This window comes from Dermochelys coriacea, chromosome 4 (genome assembly GCF_009764565.3).
Source record: "Dermochelys coriacea isolate rDerCor1 chromosome 4, rDerCor1.pri.v4, whole genome shotgun sequence".
In the NCBI taxonomy this organism is placed as follows: domain Eukaryota; kingdom Metazoa; phylum Chordata; order Testudines; family Dermochelyidae; genus Dermochelys; species Dermochelys coriacea.
Window position 1 is genome coordinate 143,024,243 of NC_050071.1, and position 15,136 is coordinate 143,039,378.

Sequence of the window (15,136 nt, forward strand, 5' to 3'; positions counted from 1 at the left end):
CTAATGAAACAAGCAACTCAGTGGTCCAATTTTGGAGCCTAACCAGTCCCTCTTGGGTTAGGCCTCCTGGCAGACATTGCTGCAATTCACAAGACTCCCCAGAAGGCATACGTGGTTGGTATCGGCAAGCCCATCTATTTGGATATTATCCTAATTAATTTAGCAAATTCTGCTTTCTTTTCAGAACATGTGCTAGCGCTCCTCGCTGATTTATTTAGGCCAGTTTCTCTCAGCTATGCAGAAGCAATTTACCACAGGAGCTTAGCACAGAGGAGGAAACAGAGCCAGAACGAACCACTGGCTTGGCAGCTCCCCCAGCAACATTTTTTTCCACGTTTAATTGAATTTGTTTTGGAGGGAGCAGCATCTCTGGAAAACCTAAATCCTGGGATTATCCTCGGGTCACGTATGGCACACACAGGAGCAATGGAATATTTACAGCCCTTACAATAGCTCTGACCTTTTCCAAGGAGCTGGACGGGGGCGGGTGGAGCAGGGGTGAACATCTCCCTGGTGAGGCTTAAAAATCAAATAAATAGGTTTTGAAAAGAGCATCCTTAAAGCTGCCATCATCGTTGGTTTATGGAGCATTTCCTGAGCAGCAGACTTGGCTCATCTGCATGCCACACGCGGAGCATGTTATTCCATTCCATCGCCTGCCCCTGAAAGAACAAGCTATTGGCCAGTGAACAAACCCCACAGGATGTGAGTGAATGCCATAGGCTTCCAAACACCTTTGCTAGTGACCTACGTGCATCTTAGCAAAGAGCAGTGAGGACCAGGTGGCTCAAAGGCCCATTAATAGGCTCCATGCTGTCTTTTGCCATTAGGTTACTGGTTCAAATCCAACATAGGTTGGTAGAGTGAGTCAATGGCATCGCGGGGGTGAGTCCTGTGTAGAATGAGTTAATGGGTCTTGGTCCTTTTCCCAGTGAACTAGCATCTGCAACTGAACACGTTTGTCTCAACGAAGGCTGGAGATAGACACAGAGGCCAAACTCCCCTTTTCTCCCTAGGAATGGTGCTTCTGAGTGGAGGATTGATACGTGAGTGGAGCAGGGCTGTAGCTGTTCAGTCACTGGGAGGCATCACCTTCCAGAGCTGTCAATTGGCGCCTTTCTCCAACACTTTTCAATATGAAGAGTGACTATTTCTGTACCGCTGGGTATTTTAAACTGAGAAAGCTTTATGAAAAGCAGCAGTGGTTGTTTAATAGCTGCCACCTTCTTCAGAATAGGCCACAAGCTGTTAACAATTCCCTTTGGCAAAGGCTTATCATCACACCCTACTCAACAACTAAAACCATATTAAAGATTTCCCTGCGAGCAATTGCTGGAGTTGGGACGATATGAGGGGAGGTGAATTGAGATATGGTGATAAAGCCTGGGAACTCCAGTTTCAGACCCCACGGCCCCAAGATATCATGGTGACGTGGGCCACGGAAAAACCTAGACAGAGAGTCAAATCATATTGAAAAATAAAATTCAACAAAAGTTTGTGCCAGACATTCATATTGCAACAATGCTCTTCCAACAGACCTTTCTGCGAGTGGTGCCTACCTGCAATAGGTCCACATCACAGGACCTAGGACACATTGTTAAGGGAAAACATATTGGATTCTTTGCCTTTCCTGATTATGATATAAATCACATGCTTCAATGGGAAAGGTTAGGGTTTTTCAAATGCGTGCATAACGTTGGATTCCCTCCCTTTGATGGGGAGATTAAGGGCCGCTTAGGCCCCAGTTTCAGTCTCTGTTTAAAAACAGAATGTGAATTGATATCTTTCCATTATTATTTATATTTCAGTAGCATCTCCAAGCCTAAATGAGGTCCCAGCCCCATTGTGCTAGGTGCTGTACAAACACAGAGACAGTTCCTGATCCAAAGAGCTTACGGTCTGAAGAGACAAGACAGAGAAAGGGTGAAAGAGATGCACAGAGTGTGTTGCCCAAGGTCCCACAGCAAGTCAGTGGAAGATCTGGGGATAGAATGCCAGTTTTTTGCTTGGCTGTAGCATCAGTAATGAAACAGCCTGAAAGTGCCAGGGAACCAGAAACTGACCGTGCAGTGACGTGCTGTTAATATTCAACTTGGGCTCTGTGAGCTATGCAGAAGGACAATAAGGGACTGGAAAAATTTATTCATTTTCTTTACTCACTTAAACAAAAACCTCTTTTTTGTGACCACTGCCAAGGGAAGAGCCAGCACCTCTGGGACAAGGTGATTCCATTAATGGCACTTCCTCTGGCAATATTTCAACTTTGTCCTTGAAAAAGTATAGAAAGACCAAGATTTTCAAAAGTAGGAACCTACAGTTAGACTCCTCCATCTACATGAAGTGTCCTCATTTTCAAATATATGAAGCACCAGCATCCCCCACCAGAGTCAATGGGGGCTTTTGGGTGCTTAGCACTTATTTAGGCACCTAAATACAGAGTAAGGAGCCAAACTCTGGGCCCTTATTTGAGACAATCTTGACCTATTTTTATTGATAGCATAACAGCGTGTAAGATTTGGTGTCACCTGAAACAGGACAGAGTTAAGGGGCTGGAAACTAAGTGTATCCTCCCCTGGCAGAATTCTGTAAAAAATATAGATTACTTTTTCATTCCAGCTGTAAATTAACCTGTGGAACTCCTTGCTACAGGATGTTCTTGAGAATTTAGGAAGAGTCAAAGAGGGATTAGATGTTCATATGGATAATAAGAATATCCAAGATTATAATACATAATGCTTAAAAAAAGAGTACTGAAAGGGAGAGAAACCTTTTTCAGGGCTTTAAACCCATCTCCTATTATTAGAGATCAAGACAAGACCTTGAGGGTGGCAGATTCACCCAGTGGGGGAGGTTTAGGTTGGATATTAGGAAAAAGTTTTTCACTCGGAGGGTGGTGAAGCACTGGAATGGGTTACCTAGGGAGGTGGTGGAATCTCCTTCTTTAGAGGTTTTTAAGGTCAGGCTTGACAAAACCCCGGCTGGGATGATTTAGTTGGGGATTAGGTCCTGCTTTGAGCAAGGGGTTGGACTAGATGACCTCCTGAGGTCCTTTCCAACCCTGATATTCTATGATTCTATGATTCTCCCATATCTGCCTAGTGATGGGGTCCTTACACCTTCCTCTGAAGCACCTAGTGTTGTCCCCTGTCGAAGGAAGGATACTGGGCTAGAGGGATACTTGTCAGATCCAGTCTGGCTGTTCCCATGTTCCTGTGAGTCAAGAATCTCTCTCTCACACACAATACATCCAGAGAAGAAGTCACTGCTTCATAAAAGTTCATTCCTACTGCACAGTATCTGCAAATGTAAATTCTAGGCGGTTCTTTTTTTCTAGACCTAGATTCCAGCTGGAAGCGTATCTATTGCAATGGCTCAAGCTGCGCTACAATGACTCTTATTCAGGTATGCTGGGTTGCAGCCCTTGCATAAAGAGTGGAAATTTATGATCTGCTTTAAATGTCACCTTTTCAACTCCGTGCCTTGGCTCAACAACCTTTGAAGTAAACATTAGCAAATGACCAGGATTTTTCAGCACAAGGCCCCTTCCAACATAAATAAATGTTCTTGTAATAAGCGCATGAAAAGGCTCACAGTTGAATTTGGCAGAAATACCTGCAGTCTGCGATGATGTCATCAATCAACTGGGCAACCAATGAATCCAAGTCATTTGATGAGCACTTGGCCTTTAGCGCAAGGTGGACCAGCTCCAAGCCTGCTTCCTACACAACACACAGAGCAGAGAACTCATGCACTGATTATAGCACCTCCCAGCCTTCCCGTCACCCGCACCCTACAGACCAGCGCTGCACAAAAGTGCAATGTCATTTGAAGGCCCAACATAGCCCTAGGGCCTCCCATCCTGCAGCCAATGGGAGGCCCCAATTTTCATAGCCTCCTGTGTGTGCTTGTGAATCTGTGTGTCACACCCCCCTCTAGTTGCTCGTCCACACCAAGGATTAGAGCCTACTACCACTGGCAGTTAACGGAGCTACTCTTTTAGCTTGTGTTCTTTGTCTTGAAGCACCAGGGTTCCATTCCTGCTGGAGACCCCAGCTGGGGAAGACAGAGAGCAAGAGAGAAACATTGGTGCCCTACAGATGGCTTTGTCTTTTTTCAATCTGGGGGATGTCTTCCTAAAAACAAACAGATTTTTAACGAAGGCCCTTCAAACTTTCATCCTACAGTAACTCCTCGCTTAACATTGTAGTTATGTTCCTGAAAAATGCGACTTTAAGCGAAACAATGTTAAGCAAATCCAATTTCCCCATAAGAATGAATGTAAATGGGAGGGTTGGGTTCCAGAAAAATTTTTTTCGCCAGACAAAAGACTATATTTTATAGATATACAAACACATATACACAATATAAGTTTTAAACAAACAATTTAATACTGTACACAGCAATGATGATTGGAAAGCTTGGTTGAGGTGGTAAAGTCAGAGGGTGGAAGAGGGTGGGATATTTCCCAGGGAATGCCTTACAACTAAATGATGAACTAGCACTCGGCTGAGCCCGCAAGGGTTAACACATTGTTGTTAATGTAGCCTCACACTCTACAAGGCAGCACAAATGGAGGGAGGGGAGACAGCATGGCAGACAGAGACAGAGAGACACACCCTGTGTGTGTGTGAGAGAGAAAGAGAGATGTGCATTGCCCCTTTAAGTACGCTGACACCACTCTAAGTACATTGCCTTTTTTAAGTAAATCAGCAAGTTGAGACAGCAGCTGCTGCCAGCAAGCTCCCTCCGTCCTGAGCCCTGTCCAGTCCATCCCCCGTCCCCACACCGCTCTATGGAGATGGTGTAAGTGGGGGGCAGGAGCAGGTGGGGGGCGACACCCTGACATTAGCCCATTTCTGCGTCCATTAGCGTCATTTCTGCACCGCAAGCAGGAGGCTCCCGGGAGCAGCTCCAGGGCAGAGGGCAGGAGCAGCACACGGCAGTGGGGGGAGGGAAAGCTGAACTGCCGCCACATAGGGAACTTAGGGGAGCGGGGAGCTGATGGGGGGCTGCCAGCCCACCCTGACTCCAAGACCCCCCACAGCTAGCTCCACCAGGCTGCTCTTCCTGCAAGCAGTGGACAAAGCAGGTGGCTGCCAAACAACGTTATAAGGGTTCACTGGGCAACTTAAACGAGCATGTTCCCTAATGGATCAGCAACGTAATAATGAAACAACATTAATCGGGATGACTTTAAGTGAGGAGTTATTGTACTTCATTATTGGAGCATTTCCTGAGCGGCAGGCCTGGAGGCTACTTTAAGGCCTACTTTAAATTTCACACACACAGGGGTCATATTATGCCATTCCAACCATGAAAGGATGATCTACAAACAGAACGTTTAGCACAAGAAAGTTCTGGGTTCAAACCCTTCTGTCAATGTAGATGGGGGCGGAGGGAAGGTTTCAGACTTGAAATAAGGCATATGTTTTTAATGGGGAGTGTAATTATCCATTGGAACAATGTACCAAGGGTCATGGTGGATTCTCCAAAAAGAAAAGGAGTACTTCTGGCACCTTAGAGACTAACAAATTTCTTTGAGCATAAGCTTTCGAGAGCTACAGCTCACTTCATCAAATGCATTTAGTGGAAAATACAGTGTGGAGATTTATATACATAGAGAGCATGAAACAATGGGTGTTACCATACACACTGTAAGGAGAAAAGGAGTACTTGTGGCACCTTAGAGACTAACAAATTTATTTGAGCATAAGCTTTCGTGAGCTACAGCTCACTTCATCGGATGCATTAAGGAAATGACCCTCCTTGATTATCACTACAAAAGACGCCCCCCCCCATGCTGGTAATAGCTCACCTTAAGTGATCACTCTCCGCACAGTGTGTATGGTAACACCCATTGTTTCATGTTCTCTATGTATATAAATCTCCCCACTGTATTTTCCACTGAATGCATCCGATGAAGTGAGCTGCAACTCACGAAAGCTTATGCTCAAAGAAATTTGTTAGTCTCTAAGGTGCCACAAGTACTCCTTTTATTTTTGCGAATACAGACTAACACGGCTGCTACTCTGAAACTGGTGGATTCTCCATCATTGACAATTTTTAAATCAAGACTGGCTGTTTTTCTAAAAGATCTGCTCTGGGAATTATTTCAGGGCAGGTCTCCGGCCTGTGCAGGAGGTCAGACTAGAGGATCACAATGGTCCCTTCTGGCCTTTGAATCTAGGAATCTATGCTGCAAAAGTACTCTCTGTACGTTACATGTTGTGGCCAACCTAAGAAGCAGTTAGACATGTTATGTAAAAGTATGTTGTTATAAGCAGGATCTGAGAAACAGGAGAATATTGGGCTGGCCCACTAATCACCTCGATGCCCCTACTGAGATCAGGGCTCTTGTTGTGCTAAGCACTGTATATGTTAAAAGTGAGGCTCCATCCCAAAGAGTTGATTGTTCCATTGCGCAATTTCAGAGGGGGAGAGCCCGGGCCCGGATAGACGATGTGACTTCCTCAAGGTCACACAGGGAGTCCGTGGGCAGCGCGTACATAGTGCTGCAGGCCCCAGGTTGTGCAATGGGTTCATGAAGCACTGGGGCACCATGCTGTGACCCTGTGATGCAGCGTGAGCATAGGTGCTGTGTATGCCCAGTGCAGCACATTTTGCTGAGTGCAGTGTGCATGTGTGTAGCTTGTGCAGCTGAGTGGGGGTTGTTGAGTGGAATGGACGTGCGTGTGGTGCGGGGTGGTGCGGTACTTGTAGTTGCTGAGCACGGCATGTGTATGTGTGGTGCAGTAATTGCTGCTGCCGAGTGCAGCGTGTGCATGTGCAGTGCAGTACTTGCTGCTGCTGAACGCAGCGTCTGCGCCTGTGGTGCAGCAGGGGCTGAATTGCAGCGTGTGTGTGTGGTGTGATATTTGCAGTCGCTGAGCACAGTAGCAAATGCGGTGCGATATTTGCAGTTGCTCAGTACAGCGTGTGCGTCTGATGCAGTATTTGCAGTTGCTGAGCGCAGTAGCAGATGTGGTGCAATATTTGCAATTGCTGAGTTGCAGCATGTGCATCTGGTGTGATATTTGCAGTCGCTCAGCGCAGCGTGTGCGTGTGGTGCGTTATTTGCAGTCGCTCAGCGCAGCGTGTGGGGGGGGGTGCGGTATTTGCAGTCGCTCAGCGCAGCGTGTGGGGGGGTGCGGTATTTGCAGTCGCTCAGCGCAGCATGTGCGCGAACTGCAGTTGATGCACGGAACATCATATTTTTGAATAGCGCAAACATTCCTGCCTTGGCAGCACAGCTCCCTTTCAAGCACGGTCGAATTACGGGAAAATACGACGTGGAAAGCACGCCAGCCTGGGAGCGAGTCAAGCAGATTCCCGGGGTTCCAAACAGCCCTTTTCGGTTAGTCCTTTGCAGACTGTACAGTTACCTCACTTATTTTTAGACGTGTTCCCTCCTGTGTCCCCTCAGTGTGTCTTTCCTGTTTGCCATCGTATGTGGCTATTTATCGATGCCAGATGTTTGCAAGCGAGAGCCCCTCCCTGACTCACTCTCTTCCTTCTCAGGTCAGAGTCCCCTGGATGTGACATTAAAGCCACATCTGTCTGACGCCTTTTCTGCCACTTTCTGCGTGGATCACCGTCAATCCTCCTACGTTTTCTGCCATTCTTAGATCCTCACACCCACTATCACACCCTGTATTCCTGGAGATCACCATTTACCAAACCGGCCACCTGTCTGAGTGCAGCCTCCTCTGGGGAGGAACACTGAGGCTGTTTTAACAACAGTGCCGCAAAACTGTTTAAAGCCCGGATGTGAAGGATGCTATTGGCTAAATGGGGACTTAGAGAGGCTGCATGTAATTATGATAATTATTTGGCCTCCTAGACACTGTCATTAACTCCCCTATTCATTTCCCAGCAGCTTTAGTGATCCCAAGTTTTGAGGAACTTGGTTTTCTATGTCTGAAAGATGCCGCCCACTGCAATACCATGCCCTCAGAGTCACTAATTAACTCAATACAGATTCCTCCTTGGGTACATGATAAGGCTCAGCACAAACGCCAGCAGACCTGACAGTCCTCGGCTCTCCCACGGAGATGCAAAGGCAACGCTCCACTCACCAGCCTGTCTGCCATGCATTGGAGGAGGTTCTGCACGTCCGTTCTGTGGCTGATATCCTCCCAGTAGGACGACAGCACCACCACAGGCTTCACATTGCCCCACGGGAGGTAGTAATACTGGCAACCTGAGGGACAGAACACATTCGTATCTGGCTCTGTGTGCGGGATGACACCTGCGACTGACTGGCCCATAGACAGAGGCCTGGTGCATTGTGCTCTTTGACCTGAAGGGCAAATGTTTTAGCCCTGGTTCCCTCCGTGCGTGAAGCATTGAGATGAATTATAATCCAATCAGCCTTGGTATGAAACAAGATGTCGAGTGCAACTTGAACTGTTGTAAGAAACCCACAGCTATGTAGGTGCCACTATGCTGGGGCCAGCTGGGACCTCCTGAGATCAGAAAAAAGTTCTGCTCCAAAAGCGCAGGCCCTGGCATCTAAAGGGGAGTCTCCATTATGTGTCATTATTGGGCCTATGACTCATACTTGAACAGTTCTGATTTCCTGCAGAGGAGGGCAGCAGTGTACACACCCACACACACACACACACAATCAGTTCATTGCAATCACAGTAACTGCTTACACATCTGTCACACCATTTATACCCCCGAACCCTTCACATATCCTACATGCACCGAAATCACTCCACCCACCACAGCAATGCAGCCACTGCTGGGGTGCAACTGGGGGCAGCTGAGTCCCCTGCAACACCACTCAACAGTTTCGGCTTGGGAGTGAAGAGGCATACCACAGCCAACTAAAACAACAATGGGAGGAAATTTTAGGCAGGTAGAATGCAATTGCCCAAGATGGAATATGGCCGGGACAGCAACCCTAAACATTGCAAAAGTGGCTGTGGCATCCTGGATGGCCCTGAGCACCCAAGGAGTTCTGCACAGCTAGAGGAGATGGAAGGGGGAGGTACATTTTACTCAAGGGTGCAGGCTTTTGAAGGTATCCCAAAAAAGGAACATCCAATAGTGGTAGGGTGGCCAGGTGGCCAGATTTCAACTGGAACGCCCAGTCAAAAAGGGACCATGGTGGCGGTGCTGATCGGACCATTAAAAGTCCAGTCACTGGCACAGTGGAGCTAAGGCAGGCTCCCGGAAGCAGCAGCATGTCACCCCTCTCTCTGACTCCTATGCATAGGAGGGCTCCGCAAGCTGCTCCCACCCCAAGCGCCAGCTCAGCAGCTGCCATTGGCAAGGAACTGCGGCCAATGGGAGCTGCAGGGGCAGCACCTGCGGACGGAGCAGCGTGTAGAGCCTCCTGGCCATGCCTCCGCATAGGAGCCAGAGGGAGGACATGCCGCTGCTTCCGGGAGCTGCTTGAGGTAAGCGCCGCCCGGAGCCTGCACCCCGTCCCCCTTCTGTGCCCCAACCCCCTGTCCCAGTCCTGATCCCCCTCCGGTCCTCCGAACCCCTCGATCCCCAGACCAGAGCCCCCTGCTGCACCCCAAACCCCTCATCCCCAGCCCACTCCAGAGTGCACCCCCAGCTGGAGCCCTCACACACACCCTGTGTCCCAACCACCTGCCCCAGCCCTGATCCCACTCCCGCCTTCCAAACCCCTCAATCCCAGCCCCACTCCAGAGTCCACACCCCCAGCCAGAGCCTTCACACACACCCCCATGCCCCAATCCCCTACCCTGATCCCCCTCCTGCCCTCCCAACCCCTAGATCCCAGCCTGGAGCATCTTCCTGCACCCCAAGCCCCTCATCCCCAGCCCCACCCTAGAGCCCGCACCCGCAGCTGAAACCCTCCCCCACCCCCTGCGTCCCAGTCCCCTCCCCCAGCCCTGATCCCCCTCCTGCTCATCCGAACCCTCAGTCCCAGCCCAGAGCACCCTCCTACACCACAAGCCCCTCATCCCCAGCCCCTCCCCAGAGTCTGCACAGCCAGACAGAGCCTTCATCCCCCCCAGCACCCCAAGCCCCTGCCCCAGCTGAGCCCCCTCCTGCACTCTGAACCCCTCAGCCCCAGCCCAGAGCCCCCTCCTGCGCCCCAAATCCCTCATCCTGGACCTACACCAGAGCCCGCCCCCCATCCGGAGCCCTCACCCCACCCCCAATCCCCTGAGCCAGCCCGGTGAAAATGAGCGAGTGAGTGAGGGTGGGGAGGGGGGTTGGGGTGGGGGGGGCCTCTGAGAGGGGCAGGGCAGGGGGTGTGGAAAGGGTGTTCAGTTTTGTGCAAGTAGAAAGTTGGCAACCCTAAATAGTGGAAGACGGGGGGGGGTGTATTAGAAATAAGCAAGCTCCATGATCTCAGGTCAGTCGGCGTCAGAGGGGGAGCCGGGCCTGTAACGGGTCAGGGCTCTGGCCTTCATCTGAGCCAGGCCACCCTGGTTCCCACGGTACAGCAGCGCAGAGGCGCTGGGACAGGCTGGCAGGGAGCAGGAAGGCCGGGAAACCTGCCAGGATTCAGGTGGTTTCCTCTGCCCATCGTATCGGGGCATTGCCTCTGGGGGGCTGCAGGCACATGGTCCCCTTGGGCTCGGCCTGGTTGGCCACGCCGTGCCCCCTTCCCCGTGCCCGCGCCTCACCGTCAAAGACGGCCCCGCTGTACTGCGTGGCGGAGGCCAGCGGCAGGCACGTGTTGTCGAACTTGTTGCCGTAGTTGCCGATGCTGACTTCGAACTGGACGGCGGCGTCGACGTCCTGCAGCATGCTGGCCGAGTAGAAGGCGGCGAAGAGGCGATACTTGCGCCGCCGCAGGTACTTCTGCAACACACACAGCCGGCCCCGTGGGAGGAGCCGCGGCCTGGCCTCTCCCAGCCAAAGCCTCGCCCGCTCCCGCATGCGCCGGGTCCCGGGATGGCGTGGAAGGGGGCAGGGAGGAGAGCTACAGGCCAGCCTGCAAGAGAGCTGCCCCTCTCTGCTCACACAAAGGGGGAGACAGGAGGGGATAGGGAGGGATGAGGGGTTTGGACCCTACTCCACCCCTCACCCAGGAAGTGGGCAAGGAGAGTCACCCAACAAATCTCCTGATGTAAGTGAAGCCCACTGCTGCACATGGCCCTCCGGCTGGAGAGCTTGGGGCTAAGCCAGCCCTGGCTGCACGATTAGCCCCACCTGAGAGGAATTAGGTGACCCCAGGGTAAAAGGCAGCCCAAAGAGGCAGATAGCTCCAGAGACCGCAGGGAGCAAGACGGTTCTGCGGGGCCCTGAGTCAGCAGCGGAAAAGTGCAAGCAGGAGAAAGCTCTCCTGAGAGGGAGACCAGGGAGAGACCCTGCCCAAGGAGCTGGGCAGAAACTGTGCTGCAGGCTGCACCCGTTTGCATTTCACTCATTGTGTTGGTTGGTGTACTGCGAGGCGGGACGCTGACCTAGGGCTGGAGCTCAGAGAGCCGGCAGGCACCTGAGGACTAAGTGGGATCCCTTCTGGAGACCGTTTGAACTGAGAGTTCACAAAGAGCCCCAGAAGAGACAGGACAGCCCTAGGCACAGGGCCCCAGAGGGCGACCTCTCTCCATATGAGGGATGGCCAAGAGGCAGCAGATGACCACCCTGTATACCCTCAATGCCCGAGTCAGCAAGGAGATGAGTCTGCAACAGCAGCTAGCCAGCAGGGAGAGCCTTTTGGCTCCAACTGTGCAGCAACAGGCTTTAGTTCTGGAGGTTGCAGGTTCAGTGCCCAGCTTTGCCAATTACCAACCCTGTGATTTATAACCAGCATGATGCTTGGGTCCTCGGTAGTGCTTCAGCAAGGATGCCCACATACCTCTACCCGTAGAATATCGTCAGGCGGGATGTCCTCCAACTTCTGCTCAATATGTTCCACCAGTTTTGTCTCCAGCTCCATCAGCAACCTGCCCCGAAAGGCCACTCCCTCTCCCTTAGAGTTAGATAAGAAGAAAGTGCTGTTACCAAGATGACTGCATCACAGATATGCTCCCAGATATGCTCTATGGGAGCTTTGCTGTTGATTTAGTCCAGTTCAAGAGGAGCAGGATCGGGCAACGTATTTATGCAGCCCCTTACAGATGTAAAGCAGATGATGTTATTTTTTGCCCCTCAGCTTATGCTCAAATGCCAAAATATATTTGCCAAGAGGGGTAATAATTTCCTGTAGGTGCAACGGATCCTGTTTAGATCTGGGAGAAGAGCAGCTTTTTCAATTCAGTAGCAGTTGTGAAAAATCAAAAGAGTTTCTATCTGGGTCAAACTGACTCTGAAAATTTGGGGAATTTTTTGTGAAACGACAACGTCCATTGGGGAGCTTTCCCACAGCTGGGGTAAGTGTCCTAAGCACTCAGCTAAAGGCTATTTGGGGAAATGGGGCCAGGTGGCAGCAACAGCAGCAGCACCTCCTTCTCCACCGCCACCACCTGCTTTGTGAGTGGCTGAACCGATTTGCATCCAGTTCGTGAATAGTTTTATGTCGACCAAAGCTGCATTTTTTGGCAAACTATTCTTCCGAAAAGTATCGCCCAGCTCCAATCCTAGCACTGATTAATGAAAGTTTGGGATAATGAGAGTGTTTCACTTTGCAAAGAAGAATTTTGGAAAACTGAACAACTATAGCTTCACCTTTCCCATGTTGAGTTCCTCATAGGGATCTGGAAACCCGGTAAATTCCCTCGGGCTGCCATAAAGGTTTACAAAACAGGGCCCAAACGTCGGCAGGAATCCCAGCCCGTCGTCCACTAGGAAACCACAAGGAGCAATTGGTTACTGAGTCATTACAACAGCACTTCTAATTAATGCATAAAAAGAGAACAAGCACTGAGAAAACTAGCATATCCCTCTAACTATAGAGTTATGGGTCCAATGGGTGCTAAGGGCAGGAACACGGATCCCTTGTGGACTAGACTCTGTTATTATCCTAGAATCATAGGACTGGAAGGGATCTCGAGAGGTCATCTAGTCCAGTCCCCTGCACTCAAGGCAGGACTAAGGATTATCGAGACCATCCCTGACAGGGGTTTGTCTAACCTGCTCTTAAAAATCTCCAATGATGGAGATTCCACAACCTTCCTGGACAATTTATTCCAGTGCTTCACCACCCTGACAGTTAGGAATAGGAATTTTTTCCTAATGTCCAACCTAAATCACCCTTGCTGCAATTTAAGCCCATTGCTTCTTATCCTATCCTCAGAGGTTAACAAGAACAATTTTTCGCCCTCCTCCTCCTAACAACCTTTTATGTACTTGAAAACTGTTATCATGTCCCTCTTCAGTCCCCCCACATTGCACAACACACACACTGGCAATTTAACCAGCTCATGGAACCCGCGAGTGGCTAGAACCTCTCCATTGCCACCCACTATAGGGCTTTAGCTGAGGTAAAGGAGGCATGGCTGGTGTGTCAATGCCACAACACAGCCAGAGGCAGGCAGCCCTTAAGATAGCCCTGGGGCTGATCTAACTTACACCAAGGATCTAATCCCTCCTGATTGGTGGTTTAAAGCCAACTTTGCATTCCCCAGCCTCCCTGGCTGCACCAAGCACAGATATGGTCTGGGATTGGGGCCATCAACGTCAATGGGGTGACACCAGTGTGAGTGAGGTCAGAATCAGGCCCTGATTAGGTGATAGCTCCGTATAGTCTTTACTCTGTACAACTACTCCAGCATTACACCTGCAGAACTGAGAGCCCTTTCTGTGCTGCGCTAAGGCCAGTCCCGTTCCCAATAAAGCCAGTCACAAAGCGCCCACGACTTCAGTGGGAGGCAGACGGACCACCCAGCACTTCCTCTACCCCACACACAGCAGTGGACACAACTATACAATTCAACAGAAGGAGACCCTGCCAGTGAGAGCCTGGTCTCAGGGACTCTGGTCCAGCCAATCTGCAGTAATTGCACTGAATTCAAAGGAGCTACTTCCAATTTATACTGGGGAGCCATGGCAGTGCTAGGTCATGTCCACACCAGAGAGGGGCCCAAGCCACAAAATTCAGATCAGGATCCAGATTTTAGCCTCATTCCCTCTTTCAGGGTGTTTGGAATTTAGAGAACGGAATTTATCCTGGGATGATGTAGGCTCTCCTCGTCCTATGGTCCCATATTTGGGGTTCTAAAGGAGTGGGCCAGATTCCCAGCAGGCGTCAATCAGCATCACTCTGCTGACCACAGTGAACTGGGAATTTATCCCACTGACTGCCATGGAGTGTGTGTCGGTTTACAACAGACGAGGAGCTGGCTCAGCACCCTCTTCCTTAGGAAACCTAATGATCCACCAGGTGACCCTCAGACCATTGCTTGAGAGATTGGCATCAGATGCTAAGTCAGCAGGAATAAATTGGTGTCCCCCTGCCTTCTACTTTGAAACCAGCCAGGCCCAATGCACCAGGTCTTGGCCCAGTGAGTAGCACAACACATCCTGGGTCCTGCTTACCACAGGGAATATCGTCAGTGTTCAACAGAAAGTTGACTAGCAGAGAGCAGTGCCTCATGCTTGGCATACCAACCCCACCAGAGGCCAAAGGACGGTGGAGACTCCGACCATGGCCCCTCCCACCCCACTGATGATCCAAGGGGTCATATATGAGGCTGGAGGACATATCTCAGTGGCTTGCTCCCTTTGACAAGCCACATTTCAGACACTGAATCTTTTGCTGATCCTGGTTCTGTCCATTTTCCCCAGTGTGTCTAAACACAGCTGAACGGCCAAATTACCAAACCATGATTGCAACCAACAGGCTAGAGGGACGTACTGGCTGTAGCTTTCAGGGGCTTCGCAAGAACAGGAAACTCATCTGAGGCACAAAGAAATGAAGAGAAGGTTAGAGTGGGAACAACAGAGAAGGTGGGGAAGGAGCATGACATGAAACCAATGCATTATGGGACATGCAAGCTGCTGCTGCAATGAGGCTTTTTGTGGCAGACTCTAGAGAGAGACCGAGAGGGGACCTATAACAGCTATAGTCTCCTAGGTCACTCTGGCGAGAAGCTACTCATGCTGCACCATGCCACATGAGGCCCTGGGAGTGGATTGGGAGCCTTTCCTACAGAGCCCGGGCCTGGCGTCCTTACTCAAGTCAGCTGGCCAAGCCGCCTCCCAGGAGCCCAGCGGAGGTCCAAATCTACCTCCCTGCTCTGTGTCCCACAATGCATTGCAC

At 50.5% G+C, this 15,136-nt stretch overlaps 1 protein-coding gene across 10 annotated transcripts in view; it reads right to left on the bottom strand.

The window, feature by feature from the left end:
* DYSF (dysferlin) overlaps positions 1–15,136 on the bottom strand; it is a 312,032-nt gene that overhangs the window by 178,841 nt on the left and 118,055 nt on the right. For 6 of the 10 annotated variants that reach the window (XM_043512839.1, XM_043512844.1, XM_043512841.1 and 3 more), the window contains exons 17-21: positions 12,604–12,719; positions 11,795–11,908; positions 10,617–10,794; positions 8,076–8,200; positions 3,613–3,719 (exon numbers count right to left, since the gene is read on the bottom strand). In XM_043512839.1, the coding sequence (XP_043368774.1) occupies positions 3,613–3,719; positions 8,076–8,200; positions 10,617–10,794; positions 11,795–11,908; positions 12,604–12,719 (640 nt within the window). Of the gene's footprint in view, positions 1–3,612; positions 3,720–8,075; positions 8,201–10,616; positions 10,795–11,794; positions 11,909–12,603; positions 12,720–14,731; positions 14,774–15,136 lie in introns of all 10 variants that reach the window. The other 4 variants (XM_043512838.1, XM_043512840.1, XM_043512842.1 and 1 more) reach the window with 1 other exon arrangement.